Source organism: Myotis myotis, unplaced genomic scaffold (genome assembly GCF_014108235.1).
Source record: "Myotis myotis isolate mMyoMyo1 unplaced genomic scaffold, mMyoMyo1.p scaffold_m19_p_38, whole genome shotgun sequence".
NCBI classification, from domain to species: Eukaryota; Metazoa; Chordata; class Mammalia; order Chiroptera; family Vespertilionidae; genus Myotis; species Myotis myotis.
In genome coordinates this window covers 1,354,673-1,374,631 of record NW_023416344.1, presented here as the reverse complement: position 1 = coordinate 1,374,631, position 19,959 = coordinate 1,354,673, and the positions used below count along the sequence as shown (strand labels likewise).

The window sequence follows — 19,959 nt, the reverse complement described above, 5'->3', positions numbered from 1 at the left end:
TGCACATGGCCTTGTGCAGGACTGAGCAGGCTCAGGGATAAACATGACAAACCAGATTGGAATGATGCATCGATAGCCACACGGGATGGGGGAAGGAGCAGTTCAGGAAAGTGGAGCGAATACTATCATTTGTCAATCAGGAATTTTGGCGTTGAGACTGTCTTCATGTTAACAATCACCAAGTGCCTGAATTGGTAAAAGTGACACAATTCTCTTGACTGCACACTGCGGAAATGTATCTGGACTTCAAGTTTCTCCACTAAAAAGTGGGTGTGACCAAAGGAAAAATAAAGGCACGAGCGAGCAGGTGTGAAAGGTGACAGACCAGACAACAAGGCCAGGGCCGGGCCCAGCTGGGGAGCAGGTGGTAGATTCGGGACCCGGGGGTTCAAAGGGAGGCGGCGATGACGTGCCGGATGATGCGCCGCCTGGTTTAGCTGAGACCCCGCAGCCTCCCGGCTGCTCTCAGGTCACGTGCTGGGGCGGGCTTGAGGGAGCCGCAGGCCCCGCCCCTAGGGTGGGGCTCCGCAGAGAGGCTGCAGTGGCCTCTGGTCACGTGGGGGGCGGGACGTGTCTGGGCGGGGGCGTGGTCTGGGCAGGGGCGGGGCTTGTGGCTGGGAGGCTGCAGCCGCTTCGACCAGCCAGGGGCCTCGCGATCCGGGGGCTCCTTGCCCAGCCGAGCTGCCTGGTCTTCGAGGACTGCAGGCAGGTGAGCGTCCAGAGCCCGGGTCGGGGGTAGATGTCTCCACCTTCAGCTTCCGCACAGTTTGGGGAGGGGTCTCCTGCGCCTTTAGCATCAGCCCGTTTTCAGGCGTCCCTCTGTCCCTCTGCCGCCACCCCTCACCGGCCTGTTCAGTGCTGTGCCCTTGGGGTGAGCATGGGGCGATGCCCAATTTGTCGGGTGGTGAAGTTCGTGCTCATCCATCGGCCTCGGAGGAGGGGCTAAGCTGGCAGGTCTGGAGAAAGCGGGGGGCTGCACCCCCATTCCTCCTCCCCTACCTCCACCCCAGGAGAGTCGGAGAAACGCCTCAGCTCCTGGGCCAGCTCTGCTCCAAAGATACCAGGGGGCACCCGCGGCGCTGAGGACTTCGCGCTTTCCTGGGGCGGGGGTCCTCAACCTTCCTGGCCTCTCACAGCGCCCTTCTCAATGTCGCCAGCTCTTTACCGTCCAACTGTCAGGTGCAAACTGAGCCTGAGATGCCCGTCTGCGCAGTGCCAGCCGGAGTCCCACTGAGGTGGGGGCGAGGGTGGCGCCACCGGAGGAGAGGCGGGAATGGAGAAGCTGAGCGGGCGGGCCAGGGTGCGGAGCTGACCACCGCGCAGTCTGTCTTCCAGGGCCGATCCTGCAGCTTCCGGTGGTGGGAACAGCTGTCCAGTCCGGTTGGAGGGCTTGGAAACCCGTGCGGGTGCTTTGAGCAGGATGGGGGTGTAGGACAAGGTGCCACTAGGTGCTGATGTCACCTTTGAGGAGAGGCGCCAGGCGGTGTCCATTAGGGGCAGGGGGTTGGGGTGGCTGCTCTGCTGCTTAGTGAGCAAGTGGTTACGGAGGAGACTCCCCGTGCGGCCCCTCCAATAGCCAGGCTTCTCCAGAGATGTTGGAACTGGCACTTAGTACTCTGTTCAGCAAACATTTATTGGACACCTACTGTATGCCAGATAGTGCTAGGGGCTAGGTCTTTTCAAGGCAATTTAGGGACATGGGGCAGTTGAAAGGTACACACAGTTACCCTCTAGGCACTCGTAGCAGCCCCCTCCCCATTTCGTTATATGGTTATTGGATTAGAAAAGGGCAGAGCCCACAGGGTGGAATTCCAGCCCATCCACCCGCTACCATCAGCAGCCGGGCACTCCCAGGGAAGCTGCCTGGGCAGGAGGAGCTGTTTGAATGATTTCCCTGGGCTATTTTCTAGGACTGTCCTGAGGTCTGAGGAGGCTGCCTGGGGTGAATGGTATCTCAGAATAATGAGATGATGAACATCCCAGTGGTTATTGCCCCCCTCCCCCCAGAGTGCTCTAGACACCTGGCCTAGCGGGGACTCCATCTCTGGAAGACAGCGGAGTGTGGGGGCAGGGGGTGTGGAAGGGAAGCTCCTCCAGCCAGTGCTGTCTGGGCATGTATGTGCTGCTGAGCGCGTCATGTTGTCAGACCCGGGTGTGTGACCTGGCAACTGGGTGTTAAGGAGGCATTGGAGGGGCAGGTCAGGGAGCCAGGCTCCTGGGTCTCTCGATTGCTAAACTCTTAGGGTTGGAAAGAGTTGTCAGGGGTTTCTGTGGTCTGTTCAGAGCCTCTGAGGATCATGGTGAGAGTTGGGGAGAGGACGGGCTGTAGTTGCAATGAGGCAGGGTGAAGGCTCAGCAGGGCCAGGGAGCTGGGGGCAAGAGGGCTTTAGGATGGGAGGGAGCTAGCTGTGGCCGCTCTATGCCAGGGATACTCTCCCCTGGGGCTTAGGCCCTTGGATGGGTTGCTATGGGAACATGGGGTGGTATGGAGCTGTGTGGAGTATGTGTGCTGGAGAGGAGGGGTTGGTATGGAGTAGGGATGACTGAAGGATGGAAAGCTGCCCCAGGTCCCAGGTAGAGAATTGGGAGAAATGGAGGGGAGGGAGTGGGCATTGCAGCCACAGGAAGTCACCATCTGTCCCCCCTTCGGCCTGCTGGCTCACTGACCTATAATTAGCTCTGGAAGGCATACGGTACTGGCTCACAGGAGCAAACGTGGGCCTCTTTGGCCATCAGAGCAAAAAGTACATGGAGGCCAACTCTGTAGGGGCTGCTTCTAGGCCCTATGATGCACTTCGGGGTCTCTGGGAACTGCAAATGCTGTGGGGGCAGGGCTGTGGGGCAGGAGCTCTGGGCTGGGGAGGGGTCGCTCCAAAGCCAGCAGAGCCTGAGGACTCGCCCAGCTACTGGCTCACCAGTGGCACAGTGGGCGCAGGCTGTAGGCTTGTGGGGAGGTGGGCATGCAGGACCTCAGAGAGCCCTTCCAAGCAGGAACCCGGAGTTCTAGGTAAGGGAGTTGGGGTGGGGTGAGTGCTGGAGGGTGGAGGCCCCAGCAACTACTACGGAGCAGGACTCTGCTTAAAGGAGAGATGCTGGGGTGGAGAGCCTTGCTGGTCCATGAGTAGTGGACATTTGGCGGGGCGGGGGGGGGGGGGGTTCATGGGGTGATCACCACCATTGCTAATGCATTTGGAGCCCTGGGCTTGGGGGACCCTGCAGTGAGGCTCTGATGGGTGCAGTAAGTAGAAGGGGGGCTGGGCCCAGTTACTAGACCTCAGCTCACACTAGGCCAGTCATGGAACCAAAATATTTGGCCCTTGTTTGGGCCAGAATATGTGCAACAGATGGAATTTTCACTCCCTTATTCTCATCCACGTCCTAACCCCCTCCCTCTCATAGTCACACAAATTCAAGGACTACACCTGGGAGCAGCTAGAGAGATGGGCTTCACAGATACAAGCCCAGTGGCCTCGTCAGTGACCAGGGTGGCTGCTGCTCAGAGACCTGCCCTCAGAGGGGAGGGGGAGCTGTCCCTAGGCTGCAGCACCCTGGCACCCTGGATGAGGGTCGGAAAGGCCTGAGAAAGGAATTGTGAGGACTGGGATGAGTTAAGAGATGCCAACCATCAGCACAGGCCTGGCACGTGGTAAAGGCTGAGTAAATCATAGTTGCTGTCACATTGTTCTTTTCCTGTGTCGCACCTCCCTCCCCATTTCCTGCCCTCAAATTGGGAGGATGACCTTCCTCTTAGCTCTTTGCTCTGAGGCTTCCTCTTGGCCCAACTCATGGGCTTTGGGATTTGAGCACCAACTGGCAGCTTGGCCCTGGCCCTGTGGCTTCCGTGGGGCAGCAGCCTGGCCCTGGCCCTGGCCACGTTCTCACAGTGCTGGGCCTGCCGTCTGGTGGGGCAGCGGGGAGCCAGAGCATCGGACCCAAGTACCCATTCCTCCTGTTTGCTGGGAAAGGATGGGGGTAAGCTTTGGGAAGCCCAAGGGACCTCAGAGTTTTCGTGTCCCGTGTTTATGAGCCCTGACCCCGCCCTGCTCACACCCACCCAGTCCTGCTCACCTGGAGCCCTCTTCCACTGTTTTACAGCCTGCCCGCACCCATCACTGGCAACCCCTCCATCCCCCAAAAATGTTTGCTTCGGGCGGTAGCTTTTGCCTCTGAATCAGGGCCTGTGCGTGTTACTGGATGGCAGGAGCTAAGGCTTTGTTCGGCTGAGGTGATAACTGCGCTATTTAAAGGTGTCCCTATCCCAGGGCTCCCTTTGGCCAACCCCCTCAGCAGGGCATCTGGCTCTACCTGATGGCATTTTTGCCAGGGCAAATGGAGCTGCTACCTGGCACCTGGCTTGGAGGGAGGCTTGGGGAGGGCTGGTGGCAGCGAAGCTAGCTTCTCAGTTGCCAGAATGACCAGGAGGATTTGGGGGGAGGCCAAGTTGGACCAAATAGCCAGCATGTCACAGTGGGCAGCCTGAGAACCTCCCAGGCCTTCCCTTTGAGGACCTGTGAAACCCTCCCGCAGGCCACCTTTGCCAAGCACTGGTGCTTCGTACTGGTCTGCGTCATGGGTGCTGTCTGCTGTTCCCAGCTGTTATCCATGAGCTCATCCCTCTGAGGGAGCAAAGCAAACCTTGTGGGGTCCGTCTGACAGCAGAGGCCTCGGTAGGTGGTGAGAAGCCCAGGGCCACCCAGGTGGTCTCCTTGGTGCCAGCTTCGGGTCACTGTACACTCCCTGCCGGCTGCCCTGGGTCAGCGTCCCTCCTCAGCATGCTTTCTCCCGCAGCCTCCCTCCTGCTCTCTCTTTTCTTGGGGTGGGCGTTGGGGAGGGGAGGGATGAGGGCCTGGCTATGCTGAGCTTGGGGAGGTGGGGCATTGTGACCTTTCAGCCTCACAGGTGGAGCACCCAGGGTGCAGGGTCCTGGGCACTGGTGCTGGCAGCATCAGTGAGATGGCAGCGGGGCTCTTGTTCTGGGCGCAGGGATGCGGGGTGGGCAGGTGCAGCCAGGGCACTCCTCTTTTGCCTCCATGGTGGCTGTCAGCTTGGGGACAGGATTCCCTGGGTCAGAGTGTGTCTGGGAGCGTGTGCGTGGCCACGTGTGTGTATGTCCTGGGTCTCTGCTCTGTGTCTACCTCTGTACTTGTGTGGGCAGTACCCACATGCCTGCTGGCACTCTAACTTCCTCTGGTCCAGGCCCGCATCCTTCCCCGGCTTCCCTCAGCGCCCGTTTCTGCCCAGAGCATCAGCACTTTGGGGGAGGGCATGGCAGGGGGGTTGGGGGGAAGAGGCTTGGCTCTTCTGTGCTTCTCCTGTGGATTCTGACCTCACACTGGGGCCCCATGTGTCTTGTCCTCTCCCATCTGCCACCTGAGGGGTGGACAAGAAGCTGTCCCTGTGTCTCCCAAGTGGAGAGGGAGAGGGAAGGAAGGAAAGACTGTTTGTGGAGCATTGCTCTGCCGGGTGCCTCATGTCTCTCATGTAACAGGAGCTCTGCAAAGTGACTCAGGTGGTGGCCTTCAGCAGCAGCAGGGCGGTTGGAAGCTGGCTGCAGGTAGAGAAGTCCCCAGCTGCCTGCTGCCTCCTTTGCTCTGATCACTGGGCATCCATGTGCCAGGCTCAAGGCATTGCTGGAGCCAGGCTGTGCACATGTTAACACAGCACCAGCAATGGCAGTTATATGGAGAGAGAAGATTCCAAGTCTTGAGCAGGGCCCCCACGTCTTAGCCCTGCCCCAGGAGAGTGACAGCCCCACCCCACATCCACCTGGGTTTCCTCGAATCGTCTGGCGCCGTGAAAGCAGAATGGACACCTGCTGCTGTGTGCCAGGTTTCAGGGGTGGGGTGATGAGCCAGAGCCTCCTCCCTGAATGTTGGGCCTCAGGGCCTCCCCAAGGAGCCTCTCCAGGGAGCCCAGCTGCACTGCGATCAGGGCAGGACCACCTGGTGTCCTTTAACCCCTTCTTAGAGCCCGTTAACCCCTTCTTGCCTGCCTTGGCCAGAGTGTGGGGCCAGAGACCCTGGTCCCTCCCCTTGCTCTCCCCCACCCCAGGTCTCAGGAGGGCTCTGGGCAGCCTGCCGCTGACTGAATCCTTTCTATATTTGGCCAGGGAGCCACGTGGGTGGGAACCACTCCACTGCGGCTGCACTTCTGACAGCTGGGGTGGGAGTAAGCTGAGAAGGGGCGCGCACTGACACCCCCCTTTCCTTTTCTTCACCCTTCCTGGTGCCTTCTCCTCTCCTCGGGTCCTCACAGCAGTCTCTTCTCCCACAGGCCACTGCCCTCCAGAACCATGGGTGTTGCTCAACCCAGCTGGGACTCTGCCAGGCTCCAGAACTCCGTCTAAGCAAAGGGCCTTCTTCCAGCCACCCTCTTCCTGTCTGCCATGGCCACGCTCAGCTGCTGCCTGCCTGCCTGGGAATACAGCCCACCCAGCCCCAGCCCTGAGGGGTTAGGCCAGGCCCCTGGGCTCCATTTCACAGGGTCACCTCAGGCACCTGGCCCCTTTCAGAACAAGAGCAACTGATGCCATGGGAGGAGCCCCGCCCACCTGTCTGCTCGCCTGGCACTGCCTGCTCTGAGGCCCCTGCTCTGGGTCCCCCTGGAGGTGCCAGCCCTGTGAATCCCTTCCCTGTCCCCCACGCTGAGAAGGCCCTGCCCACCCCACCATGTGTGAGGTGATGCCCACAATCAACGAGGGGGACCCTCTGGGGCCCCCACATGGTGCTGATGCGGATGCCAACTTTGAGCAGCTGATGGTGAACATGCTGGATGAGCGGGAGAAGCTGCTAGAGTCCCTTCGTGAGAGTCAGGAGACCTTGGCGGCCACGCAGGGCCGGCTCCAGGATGCCCTGCATGAACGGGACCAGCTGCAGCGCCACCTGAACTCCGCCCTCCCCCAGGTCAGACCTGACCCCTGCACGCCTCCCCGCCCCCAGCCCTGCTGAGCCCAGCGCCCTCAGGGCCCTCAGCAGGCCATCTCAGTTGCATGTCAGCAGATGGAACCCTCAGAGCCTCCACTGCCCCTCGCCTCCCGGCAGATCCCTTCCCTGTCCCTTCCGAGCTTCTGGAGAAGCGGGTGGGATTAGATGCAGGAAGAAAACCAGCCATAGTTGGCAGCTGCAGTGAGCTCATGTGGCCAGCAGGTGGCACCCCAGGCTGGCTGCTGCTCCCCAGACCCTGTTCTTGGAGGTGGCAGGTGGGGAGGCCTGGGAAGGTCTGAGGAGGATGTGATTTCCTCAGGTGGTGACAGAGGCTTGGGCTCCGGAGGCGGGTGAGGGGGGTAGGGGGCCCATGGAGCAGAGGTAGACAGCAGGTGACTCAGGCTGACCAGACCTTAGAGGGCTTGGGAAGGGTCCTTGAGACAGAAACTCGAAAACCCGGAAAGAAGTTTGTGTTAACGTTGTGCTTTGGGTCAGGTGGCCAAGGTTGGGGGCAGGTGGGAGGCATCCAGGCCTGGGGAACCAGGCAGCGATGAGCGGAGGAGGCGAGGGAGCACCAGTCCTTTGGGGTGGTGTCACGGTGCCCCGGGCGTGCCATCGAGTCCTGTGTCGGTACAGTGTGCGCGACAGTGTGGGGGCTGAGGAGTGAACCAGCGCCAGCGCCAGGCCTGCCAGGGCGTGAGATGCTTGGCCATCTGGCTGTGGCCTTGATAGAAAGGCAGCAATCTAGGGGCAGGGGCACAGGGCCCTGGCCTCTCAGGCTCCGCGGGAGTCCCATGCACTGAGGGGCTGTGGGCTTTTCAGGAATTTGCCACCTTAACCCGGGAGCTGAGCATGTGTCGGGAGCAGCTTCTAGAGCGGGAGGAAGAGATATCGGAGCTGAAAGCAGAGCGGAACAACACGAGGGTCAGTGGGGTGACCTGGCCTGTGTGTGTGGGGTGGACCCCTTGGCCAGCCTAGGCACATCTCTGCCTTATGTCTGGATGATAGATTATTCCACCATCAGTGCTGGGCTTTTCACCTGAGGTCCTGGGGGGAGGCCAGGGCAGCTGGCATGGGGTGGAATTTGGTTGGGACAGCAGTTGCTTATGAACACGGAAGTATTTCAACATGTTAACGGCACACATGGCTGTACTCGTGTGTACTGTGATCACGTGGGCCCTCCTATAACCCTTCCCCCCTTGCTCACGGCCCTCCTCTCGCCTCCCTGTTGCGCCAGCTGCTTCTGGAACACCTGGAGTGCCTGGTGTCCCGCCACGAGCGATCGCTGCGGATGACGGTGGTGAAGCGCCAGGCCCAGTCGCCCTCAGGGGTCTCCAGTGAGGTGGAGGTGCTGAAGGCCCTCAAGTCGCTGTTCGAGCACCACAAGGCCCTGGACGAGAAGGTACCCCCAGCACACCCTTCTCTGTGATTCCTGCACCCTCTTTCCCACCCCATCTGCCAGCTTCATAACAGGCTCCCTCCTCCGTTGCCCAGTGTCAGGGGTCCCCTTAGGTTCCCTCTGGAAGTTTGCTCTTGGCAGGGCCTCTCTGCCTCACACCACAGTGGTCAGCCAAGCCCAGGCTCCCCCAGCCTGCGCCCAGTAGGGTCTCTGTTTCTTCCTCCATCCCTCACCTCCTACCTGGGCAGGTGCGAGAGCGGCTCCGGGCGGCCCTGGAGCGAGTCGCCACCCTGGAGGAGCAGCTGGCAGGTGCCCACGAGCAGGTAAGCGCCTGCTCACCCTCTGTCTGTACCTGGGCTGGAAGCCAAGGCGGGTTCACCCTTTGCTCATCGGCTTCCTGTAGATGCTCACTGCTGTCTCGCTGTCTTGGCTGGAGACTGCTGGCCGAAGGGAGGCAGGGACCCAGAAGGGTCTGGAACATAGGAAAGCTTCTCTTGTCTCTGACTCACTCTGCTGGGACTGTGCCCTGCAGGTGTCTGCCCTGCAGCAGGGAGCAGGGCTTCGGGATGGAGTGGCGGAAGAGGAGGGGACTGTGGAGCTGGGCCTGAAACGCCTGTGGAAGGTGGGTTATGGGAGCTGCATAGCAGGGGCATGTCTTCCCACAGACAGGAGGCGGGGCCCTGACCTGTTCAGTGGAGCAGCTGCTCAAAGTATTTCAGGGCTTCTTCCAATATCCCCTTCTCTTTTCTCTTTCCACACCCCATCTGCAGAGAAATCTATAGTTGTGTTTCCGTGCCCACTGCTAGGCACATAGGTGCTTGTCCACCTGAACTGTCAGGGCCATCTACCTGTGTGTCAGCTTCCGTCAGGGAAGGTGCGGTCTCGGAGCCTGTTCTTCAGTCAGGCCCCTCTCTAGGTTATAAGACGCTGAAGTAGTAGGTCAAACTAGAAAGTATTGCTTTTCAAGAGACACACGGGAGAGCAAGAGTGTCAGGTCATCACCTGCCGTGAGCTCCTGGGCCCAGAGGAGGCCGGTGGACGGAGGTGTGCTCAGAAGCTGTGCAGAGCGTCCCTCCTCCAACCTGCCGGGGTGGCACAGGGGAGTGGGATGTCTTGGGCACCGGTGGTGGACTGACGGCTCGCTGTCCCTGGAGGATGACGAGGGCCGGCTGCAGGAGCTGCAGGAGTTGCTGGAGAAGCAGAACTTTGAGCTGAGCCAGGCCCGGGAGCGACTGGTTACTCTGACAGCAGCAGTGGCTGAACTGGAGGAGGACCTGGGCACCGCCCGCCGGGACCTGATCAAGTCAGAGGAGCTGAGCAGCAGGCATCAGCGGGACCTGCGGGAGGTGAGCAAGGCCTGGCCGGCCCCAGCGTGCTGGGTGCAGCGTTCAGCACTCAGGAGGGCAACTGCCTGGATGCCTTGGGAGTGAAGGGGCCAGGCGAGTGCTGGGAGTGTAAGACTGAGCACTTGGTGGGGTCCCGTTAGGGCAGGAGCTGCAGACGGAGGAGGTAAGGTAGACGCGGGCAGGGCAGTGTGGAGAGAGACAGCCCGCCAGGGACTGGTGGGAGGCGCAGACAGGGAGGTGCAGGGGGAGCCGATGACCTTGCCTGGGGCCCCTCCGCTCCTGCCCAGGCTCTGGCCCAGAAGGAAGACATGGAGGAGCGGATCACCACACTGGAGAAGCGCTACCTGGCTGCTCAGCGTGAGGCCACGTCCATCCATGACCTCAATGACAAGCTGGAGAACGAGCTGGCCAATAAGGAGTCCCTGCACCGCCAGGTAGCTGCTCCTGGTGGGGTGGGGGCGTGTGCTGGACCTGGGAGTCTCCCTCATGCAGGAACCTTACCTGGGTGGCCCAGCAGCCTCTTGGGTCCTGCAGGTCGCCTTGGGCAGCCAAGAACCAGGTCGTTCCTTGCCTCCTGGCCTGTCCTGGTGCTGTGCTGAGGCTGGGGGGCTGCAGCGCTCCCTCCTGACTGTCCCCCCTGCCACACTCTCCAGTGTGAGGAGAAGGCTCGACACCTGCAGGAGCTGCTGGAGGTGGCAGAGCAGAAGCTGCAGCAGACCCTGCGGAAGGCAGAGACGCTGCCGGAGGTGGAGGCCGAGCTGGCCCAGAGAATCGCAGCCCTCACCAAGGTGAGTGGCCGGACCCAGGGGTCCGCGGTGTCCCTGCCACTTCCCACTGGCGACTGCAGGCAGCCCACCCGGTGTCTGTCGGTTGGAGGAGCGGTGCTCGACCTCATTACCCCGTGGGCTGGGACAGCCCACAGCAGGCGTGAATGCGCTCCGAGAAGTAGAAGAGACGGTGCTCATGCAAATTCTTTCAATGATCATTTCCACCACGTGGTTAATACTTCCTTGGGTTTGTGTCTGGAGTGGAAAATTAGGACTTTCATCCCTGGAAAGATGAGGTCTGAGAGGAGATAGGATCCAAGTCTATAATTCCTGAAGGGGGTGGAGTTTAATCCATGCTTATCTACCTTTATTAAAGTGAAGCATCTGGATCTAGGGACCACGCTGGTTGCTTGAAGGCTGCAGCTTTAGGATGAAGAAAGGGAATATGATTTTAACGAGTGGATAGTTAACTTTATGGATAATAATTCATAAGAGGTGTGCAGCCTGAACACTGGGCTCTGGAAGAACTGGGGGAGGGCATGACGTAGACATGTATGGATTCATCAGGGATTTAGGAGGCTTTGTCGCCAGGCAGAGGCTAACCTCCCACCCGTGCAGAGAAGGAAGCCAGTATCGTAAGCATCAGGCCCCGGGCCTCTGCTCGTGTGGCAGCTTGGGGCCCTGTGGGTGGACCTGAAGCTGGGTGTACCTAGGTAGACCAGGGCCAAGTCTGCTTCTGGCACTGATGGCTTGTGACCAGGGAACAGTCCATCCCTCCCTGATTGGACACCAGTGTTCTTGTCTCTTATGTTGACACCATAGTCTCTTTGATGATGTCATCATATCCATGATGATGTCATGTATGTGATGACACCATTGGCTCTATGATGATGTCATCATCACGATGATTATTGGGTTTGGACTTAGTGGTTTCGAAGGACTCCCCAGCCCCTGGGAATCAAGGCTGGGTAGATAGTGCGAGGATGTGTGATGCTGAGCAGCAGCTCTAGTATGTCCCAGAACCGACAGAGGGACTCCTTTCTTCCCATGAGTCACGAGGAGGGTCGTCCTGACTGTAAGGTGAGGGGTGGTCTGGACTACCTCATCAGCAGAAACAAGGGGGTCTCCATCTCTGGAGATCATGAACAGAACGGGAGACACTGTCTGGGCTGGTTGATCACAAAGGTCATAACCATGGCTAGCGTTTATTGTCTCATTTAGTCATGCAGGTGGTAGGCGTCAGAGCTGTTGTTACCCACATTGTGCAGTTGAGGAAACTGAGGCACATAGAGGTTCAGCAGCTGGCCCAGGGTCACACAACTGGGAAGAGAGGGAGCCAGGATTTGAGTCCAGGCAGTCTGGCTTGAGTCCATGCACTTAAGTGCAGGCCAGTTTCTCTGGAGGCAGCTCATGCCTTCAGGTGGAGTTTTTCCCGAAGTGTGTGGAGAATTTCCAGTGTCTTGCGATGCAGCTCCAGGAAGTTTTAAGGCTGTTCTGCTCCAGGGTGGCAGGGGGAGGGCTGGGCTCCGTTGGCCCCTGAGGCCCCGATCTCCAGAGACCACCTGGCACCAGGATGCAGGAAACAGGTGACCTGAACGGGAGGGCGGACACCTGGGTGCGCTGACCTGTCCCTGCCCGCAGGCTGAGGAAAGGCATGGCAACATTGAGGAGCATCTGCGGCAGCTGGAGGGCCAGCTGGAGGAGAAGAACCAGGAGCTGGCGAGGGTGAGGCCCCTCTCTAACCACCCCCAGGGTGGGCTGTGGGTGGGGCAGGGAGGAAGCGGGCAGGGGGAGGCCCTGGCCAGGGACAGCCACAGAGAGGTGGGAGGAGGTGGAGAGGGGCTTCGGAGAATGAGAAGGGGACAGGTGAGCATGTGGCCCTGGGGTGCCTCTGTGCAGGTGCGCCAGCGGGAGAAGATGAACGAGGACCACAACAAGCGGCTGTCAGACACCGTGGACCGGCTGCTCAGCGAGTCCAACGAGCGCCTGCAGCTCCACCTCAAGGAGCGCATGGCTGCGCTGGAGGAGAAGGTGGGTGCCCCAGGTCGGAGGGGCGGGGCTGCGGGAGGGATGGGGTCTGCTGGAGAACAGGGCCTGCTAGAGGGGAGGGGCCGGAGGGGCCGGAGGGGCTGGGTCGGATGTGAGAGGGTCGTCAGGGTGGAGGCTGGCCTGGGCCTGGCACCTCTGCCTGCCCATGGTCAGGCTGGAGAAGGGAGGAGCTGCCGCCCTAGAGGGCAGACTCGTGGGCCGGGTCCCGGCAGGTGGGGAAGGAGCCCTTGGGTCCTGGCTCACAACTGCTCTCCCCCAGAACACGCTGATGCAGGAGCTGGAGAGCTCCCAGCGGCAGATCGAGGAGCAGCACCACCACAAGGTACCCGCTGCCGAGCCGGAGCCGGGGAGGGCGGGGGCTGTGCTGGGTGCAGCTGCTCTGGTGCCCGGCACAGAGTGAGCCCATTGGCCGGACGGTGCGGTGAGCTCACTGACCCTCCCTGGAGCCTGCCAGTAGGTGCATTACACCTGCGTGTAAAGAGCCTGAGGCCACAGCTTAGGGCATAGACCAGGGCCAGTGAAGGACCCGGCAGAACAGCTTGCTGAGGCCTCAGAGCAGGGGTTCCAGGAGGCTCGGCCACTGTTCCTGCCTGGGCAGTGTCTGTGAGGTCCGAGGGCACGGGCCTCTGCTGCCCAGCTCGAGGGTCGTGCCAGGTGTGGTGAGGGTTTCAGGCCCGCTCCTAAGCCCCTTCCTTCCCCAGGCAGACCCTGTCCTAACCCAGCCCTGCCAGCCTGCCGCCACCTTCTGTTTGCTCTTCACTTGGACCGAGTCTCTTTGGTGTGATCTGTGGGCCTGGTCTGGGCCCTGGCTTTGCACTTTGCAGTGCCCTCTGCTGCTTCTCCCCAACTCTGCCATCCTCTTTGTCCCTCTCTCCCCTCTCTGTCCCTCCCTGACCCCCACCCCACACCGGGTCTGCCTGGCACAGGGCCGCCTGTCCGAAGAGATTGAGAAGCTGCGCCAAGAGGTGGACCAGCTGAAGGGTCGAGGGGGGCCGTTGGTGGATGGCATCCACTCCAGGTACTGGAGCACGGGAGGCTGGGTGGGGTCCTGGTGGACCCCGAGGAGGAGACTTCCTCCCACCAAAAGACCGCCTAGGACCTCAGAGGGACATTGAGGCCTGGAGAGCTTGGTCAAAGCCACCCAGTCATTGTCAGCTGAGCAGGGAGCCCTGACCTCGGAGGGGTGCTCAGGCCACACACAGGGAGCCCTCCCCAGGCCGTGGACACAGGCCATCCTTCCTGCTTCCTGGACAGGGCCTGCCCTGCAGAGGGTCCGCTGAGTTACATGCTCGCCTACGGCGCACGGCCCACGGCCCACGGCCCACGGCCCACGGCCCGCCCATGGAGGGTGTCTGGTTCCCTCTAGTTCTCTGGAGACACCATCTTCGGGGTGTGCAGGATTGCTGTTTGAGCTGAGGGCCGCCTAGGGCAGGTGGCAGGCAGCAGGCACAAAAGCAGCAGGAAAGATTGAAGTGAGGCATCAGGAACTCCCTTACTGTTCGTCACATGGTTGTGCATCTTTCCCAAGAACATTTAAGAAATGGGGGGTGGGGCTCTGTGCTGGAATTAGGCCCATGCTGCAGGGAACTTCTGGGTTTACCTCCATATTTTGTGAAGCAGGCGACGTAGCCCTGCCTCCCTTTCTGCCAGAGGCAGGTGAGGAACAGACTGAATGAGTGAATCCATCAAGGTTCGCAGGCCTGGCCGTGTCCTCCCCAACAATGTCCTTTAGATCAGAACCCTCGAGGCAATAGTGATCTGTGGGCAATGGGACAGTTCTCTGCAGAGAGGTGAAAGGAAGCGTGTGGTGTGTGTGGGTGGGGCAGGGGTTAGGGAAAGGGGTGCTGAGCCTGTGGTGTCGGTGGTAAGACCTAGCTGCATCTTCAGTGGCCAGCAGGCGTTCCTGTGTGGTGTGCGGTGGGGCAGGGAGGGGACAGAGCCAGTGGTCGGCACTCCGGCTCTCCCTTCCTGCAGGCTGCTCAGGAGAGACCAGCCCTGAATTTGTAAGACGTGGCCCAGAGGACACCAGGCCGCTTGCCATGCTTGCTGTCCTCAGTGGTCGGGAATCCTTGGCTCTGACTGTAGACATTCTGGGCTCATCACAGAACAGGCTGCGTGTAGGGGAGCAGAGACCCTCTTCTCAGACCGGGACTCTGTGGGCCTGTGGGGTGCACTGGTCTCAGCCCATCCTCTCCCTGCCCCATGCAAGGTCGCACACGGGCAGCGCAGTGGACCTGCGGTTCTCCTTGAGCACGGCAGCCCCGGGCCTGCGTCGCCGCTTCTCGCTGCGGGAAGAGTCTGCCAAGGTGAGGGGTGGAGGGTGAGGGGGGCATCTCCCGGGAGTGGGGTCACTTCGGCCGGCCTCGTGCCTGGCTCCAGTTTCACAGCTGGCTGGCGTGTGGTACAAATCCTCCCCTGCCCCCCACCCCGTGCCAGTGACAGCTGCAGCCCTGGATGGGGCCTCGGCAGCTGCAACAGCTGCGCTCCCCCAGCCTCCTGGTCCCTGGGGCCCACCGAAGCGTGCGCACGTGTGCCTGGGTGTGCAGGCGTGTGGTCGGGCGGGGACGGGGGCGGGATGGAATTGGCACGCTTTCTGGAACAAGGCTGTGGTCTGTGGGGAGATGGCGGGACGGCGGGGTAGCTAGCCGGCCCTGGGACGGCACCTGGAGCTCCCTGAGGTGCCGCTGTGAGATCTCACTGAGCCTTCGGAGGAGCAGGAAGCGCAGGCGTCTGGTCACCGCCTGGCCCGGGGTGGTTGGCCTCTGTCCTGAGCCCAGGCCCCCGACAGGGAGAGGAGGAAGGAGCTCCTCGTCTGAGGGGTGGGGAGTCAGTGTGAAGGCCCCTCTTTCTCTCCCCTCACCCTCTTGCTGTTCAGCTGCTGCCCAGGCCCCGCTCCTCTTCGCCCCTGCTCTCTGGCCGCCCCAGCTCGGCTCTGTGCCTCTCGAGGGCCTCTGTCCACCAGAGAGGTTCACAGGATGATTTCGGAGAAGCTTCCTCTTCTCGGGGTGACCAGAGGGTCCTGCTGTGCAAACCGGGGCCTGAGACACCCTGGGGCTCGTCGCCCTTTGTTTGTGTTACTCGTGCTTACTTTGTGCCAGACACTGCTGAGCACTGTAGTCCTCACAACTGCCTATGGCACGGGTCCTGTGAATACCCCTTTTACAGATGAGCAAACTGAGGCACAGGGTGGTGAGACGACTTCTCGGCGGCTGCACAGCCAGTGTTGGCTGGAGCACCTCTGCCCCTGGAATCCCCCGCCAAGCACGTTGCCGTCGGGGTCCTTGATAGTCCAGTCGTATTTCTTAGACTTTATGTGCAAATAGATCAGCCAGGGCTCTTGTTAAAATACAGGTTCTGCACCCCCAGATCTGGGCTGAACAAATGCCCCTCCTCTTCCCTCCTTTGCTCAGGACTGGGAGCGGTCTCCACTGCCTGGTGTGCTGGCCCCCACGGCCGCCCCTGCCTTCGACAGTGACCCTGAGATCTCTGACGTGGATGAGGATGGGCCAGGGGGTCTGGTGGGCTCCGTGGATGTTGTCTCCCCGGGCAGCCACTCCGATGCGCAGACCCTGGCCATGATGCTGCAGGAGCAGCTGGATGCCATCAACGAGGAGATCAGGTCAGGGCCGCCGCAGGAGGAAGTGCGCAGTTCGCTTGTCTCTCATAGGTGCTCCCGAGAGCGCCACTGTCCAGGGGCCCGGAGGCTGTGCCCAGCACTGACCTCAGACCAACCTGCGGGCTGGCTGTGCCCCGGCGGCGTCTGCAGCGGACACCAAGGGTGCAGCTCCCACCCACCAAGGCTGTTGCAGTCTCACCACCATTTCTGGGGGAGACGGCATCATCTCCACTTGACAGACAAGGGACAGAAACCAGCGACCAACGGATTTGCCTAAAGCAGCACAGGGAGTGTCAGAGCCAAGATTCAGACGGGTCTCACCCCCCCACAACGAGGCCTCAGACAGGAAGTTACCGGGTGGGCACTTTGCCCGCCGTCGAGAGGGTTTGTTAATGTTATGACCAATGACAAGGACGAGCCGAGCCGGACAGCACCAGCTCGTCAGGGCCGCAGAGGGCTCTGGGCCAGGGGCGCCCTCACTGGGACGTCACAGGCCAGTTAACATGGTACACACACACACACACACACACACACACGCACACACGCACACAGGTGCTGCCAGGACCGCCAGCGTCTAGTCTACCGACTGAAACATTGAAGGGATCTGCCGTTCCTGTCAGCCATTCTACAGCCATCAGACCTTTAGCACCCTAACGCTGGGAAGACATACTCCCCACAGAAAAGCAGTCCTCTTCCTCAGCTGGCACCTTCACATCAGTACGTGTGTGACTGCGTACACAGCGTGTGTGACAGCGTCTCTCTGAGCCCCGCCCCCCTCATTATTCTCATTTTCCTGTGAATGGGTCAGCACAGTGAAAGGTCCAGCGTTTGGGGACGTAGCCCACTCCTCACATTGGGAAACTGAGGCCAGAGAGCCAAGTGCCTGACTCGAGGTCCCCCTGTAGCTGGTGTTAGGTTGAGGATTCTGACGTCCAGATGGTTTGTATTCCTCTGACTAAATTCCTCCGTTCCCAGCAACTGCTTTTGTTAAACGGGAGTTTTGTTACATAGTTCAGCTCACAAGAGAGAGAAGGATCTTTCTAAGCTGCAGTGGGAAGTGCTGGGCAAGGCCAGAAGCACCTGCCTCCTGGTGGCCACTGGGGCTGCTGCCCAGGCCGATGCCCAGGCCGATGCCCAGGCTGATGCTGGTCTGTGCCTCCAGGATGATCCAGGAGGAGAAAGAGTCCACGGAGCTCCGCGCGGAGGAGATTGAGACGCGAGTGGCGAGCGGCAGCACGGAGGCCCTCAATCTGACCCAGCCGCCCCGGCGCGGCCCCCTCCCCACCTCTCTGACTGCCCTGTCCTTGGCCAGTGGGTCCCCTGCATTCAGTGGCCGCTCCACAGCTAAGTGTGCCTCCCGCAGTGCCATTCAGGACCTGGACCGAATGGGGGTCATGACCCTGGTGAGTCTTGGGACAGTAGAGGAGCAGCCCTGTCCTCGCTGGGCTCCACCTCCTCCCGTGATGTGCACACACCCCACACGTCCCGCCACGAGCACGTCCTGTTCTGGACACACCTCTCCCTGGAGGAGCAGGGCTCAGGAAGCCGACCGCTGCCCACCTGTCTCCCCCAGAGGCCCTGGCTTATTGTTTTGGGCCAGCTGTTCTCTGCTGCGATGTCTCTGCAGACCTGGGCGAGGTCCCGACTCCTACCTTCCCCTTCTGAGACCTGGGCTCCCCTTGGGGTGGACTTGCAGCACCCAGAGGGTGAGTGAGCTCACGCTTCCCTCTCTTCCAGCCCAGTGACTTGCGGAAGCACCGGAGGAAGCTGCAGGTGAGCGGGCCTGAGCAGGTCCTTGGTCGGTTCTCCGGCTTCTCCCCCGGCCCCAGGCCGCCCCGCTGCGCTCTTCCTGCGGCCAGATCTCTCCCTCTATCCCCTGATGGCCCCACTGTCTGTTCAGCCACCAGTGTCTCGGGAACAGAACCGAGAGGACAAAGCCACCATACAATGTGAGACCTCTCCTCCTTCCTCACCCAGGACGCTGCGGCTCGAGAAGCGCGGCCACCCAGCCCCCAGCCAGGAGGAAGGCCAGAGGTAAGGGAGCCCTCCCAGCTCTCCGCCCCCACGGCCATCACCTCGTCCAGCGATCTTGACATCTCACTTCTCTGAATCACCATCAGGGAAGGACAGTCCCCCCGTCTCCCTTGTCACCTGCTCTGATGGCTCCCCTCACCCCACCCAACTCTGACACTGCCTGTAAGTTCTTCCCGAGGTCTGACCCCCACCCTCCTGCTGTACTTCTCCCCTCTGTGCCACCCTCAGTGCCATGGAGGACCAGGGCAGCAACCCCAGCAGCAGCAACAGCAGCCAGGACTCCTTGCACAAGGGCGCCAAGCGCAAAGGCATCAAGTCGTCCATCGGCCGCCTGTTCGGGAAAAAGGAGAAGGGCAGGCTGACGCAGCTGAGCCACGATGGAGCTGCGGGCCACGGTCTCTGCCCCCTTCCCAGCAATCGAGTCCAAGTTCAAGTAGAGGGCCAGAGGCAGGAGGGTGCTGGGTGTGGGCTTGGCTGCTGCTGCTGTCTGCAGGGACCCCAGCCCGACGGGGTTTCCGTTAGCCTGTTGTTCCCCAGCGGGCGGCTGCCCGTCCCCCGGGGGCTCCAACCAGGGTCAGGCCCGCCGTGGCTGAAGAGGTTCCTGTGCGGAGTGAAGGCTGGGCCTGCGAGGGGTCGTCCAGCCGAGGGCTCTCATCTCAGTGCTCAGGGCCTTCAGGGGAGTCAGTGTGGTTAGCACTTCCTTCTGGCCCGTCTGGCCTCCAGGACCCACATTCCATAGGCCTGTTCGAGTAGGAGCCTGTCAGCGGGCCCTGCGCCACCCGTGTGATGATAGGAAGCCCTAGTGCACGCCTGGCAGGTGGTAGGCACACAGCCGTGTCAGCTCTCTTCCTTCCCTCCTCACTTCCCGCATCTCCTCAGTCCTTTGCTTGGCAGACACTTGTTGAGTAACTCTGGACACAGGCTCAGTGTTAAGTCCATTCCTGCAAATAGCTCTGATGAAAAGGTAACAATGAAGAGACAATTCAACGACAGTGTAATGACCATGAGATGCCCGAGGCGCTCCAGGAGCTCGGGCCTCGGCCTTGGTGCAGTGGGGGCCACGGAGCGGCTTGCTCTGCTGTCAATATCTGGGCTGAATCCAGAGGCAAAGTAGGAGGGGAAGGGCGTCTGAGGAAGGCAAAGACGTGGGTGTGAGTCCTGTATGCAGCTGAGTCTGTTCAGAGTGGGTAGGAGGGTGGGGGAGGCGGGGGCTTGGACCCTGGGCTGGGGTTAGCTCATGAGGGCCTTGCACAATCAGCCGAAGAGGTTTAGAAGCCCCCAAGGCAGCGAGCGTATTAACCAGTTTCATGAAGGGAAACCTGCATGATCAATGAGAAAAGGAACCTTTGAGCCCAATGCATAATTGCATAATTATACCTTCCTGCACCCGGGAAGGTGTGAGTCAGAACCCAGTGAGCGAGGAGGACTGGGAGGGGAGAGCCCTCTCTTCTGTGTGGGAGCCTCTGCCCCAGCACAGGGGAGCTGAACGCCACAGACCAGGTTGCTGCGTCTGATCAGGGCAGGAGGCTTCTGTGTGAAGCCCATTTCGTGTGCTCCTCCTGCCTGCTGGCACCTGAGCCTAGGGCAGCGCCTCCGACTTCTGGACCAGCCACACCAGCTGCCCTCTGTGCCCGCACAGGTGCTGCCCTGCATGCGCTCGGGGACGGCCTCCGCTCAGGAGGCCGTGGGTGGAGCGGACAGACTGGTACTTGTTCTCTCGGTGGTTTTGGCGGAGGAGGGCACCCTGAGAGGCGGTCTCCCCGTCCGACCTGGGCCAGGGTTCTCTCAGCCTCTGGCCCATCGTGTCTGGTTCTCCGGGTCCCCT

General features: G+C 60.9%; 1 protein-coding gene across 4 annotated transcripts in view; it reads left to right on the top strand.

Moving 5' to 3' along the window:
* Positions 1-594: 594 nt before the first annotated feature.
* PPFIA4 (PTPRF interacting protein alpha 4) overlaps positions 595-19,959 on the top strand; it is a 30,175-nt gene continuing 10,810 nt past the window's right edge. For 3 of the 4 annotated variants that reach the window (XM_036303756.1, XM_036303755.1, XM_036303754.1), the window contains exons 1-19: positions 595-709; positions 6,274-6,902; positions 7,746-7,847; positions 8,161-8,325; positions 8,571-8,645; positions 8,855-8,944; positions 9,477-9,668; positions 9,956-10,102; positions 10,322-10,456; positions 12,077-12,160; positions 12,335-12,466; positions 12,744-12,806; positions 13,411-13,502; positions 14,694-14,790; positions 15,895-16,103; positions 17,263-17,503; positions 17,838-17,873; positions 18,001-18,134; positions 18,363-18,529. In XM_036303756.1, the coding sequence (XP_036159649.1) occupies positions 6,669-6,902; positions 7,746-7,847; positions 8,161-8,325; positions 8,571-8,645; positions 8,855-8,944; positions 9,477-9,668; positions 9,956-10,102; positions 10,322-10,456; positions 12,077-12,160; positions 12,335-12,466; positions 12,744-12,806; positions 13,411-13,502; positions 14,694-14,790; positions 15,895-16,103; positions 17,263-17,503; positions 17,838-17,873; positions 18,001-18,134; positions 18,363-18,529 (2,395 nt within the window). In that variant the 5' untranslated portion in view covers positions 595-709; positions 6,274-6,668. Of the gene's footprint in view, positions 710-6,273; positions 6,903-7,745; positions 7,848-8,160; positions 8,326-8,570; positions 8,646-8,854; positions 8,945-9,476; positions 9,669-9,955; positions 10,103-10,321; positions 10,457-12,076; positions 12,161-12,334; positions 12,467-12,743; positions 12,807-13,185; positions 13,503-14,693; positions 14,791-15,894; positions 16,104-17,262; positions 17,504-17,837; positions 17,874-18,000; positions 18,135-18,362; positions 18,530-19,959 lie in introns of all 4 variants that reach the window. The other variant, XM_036303753.1, reaches the window with a different exon arrangement.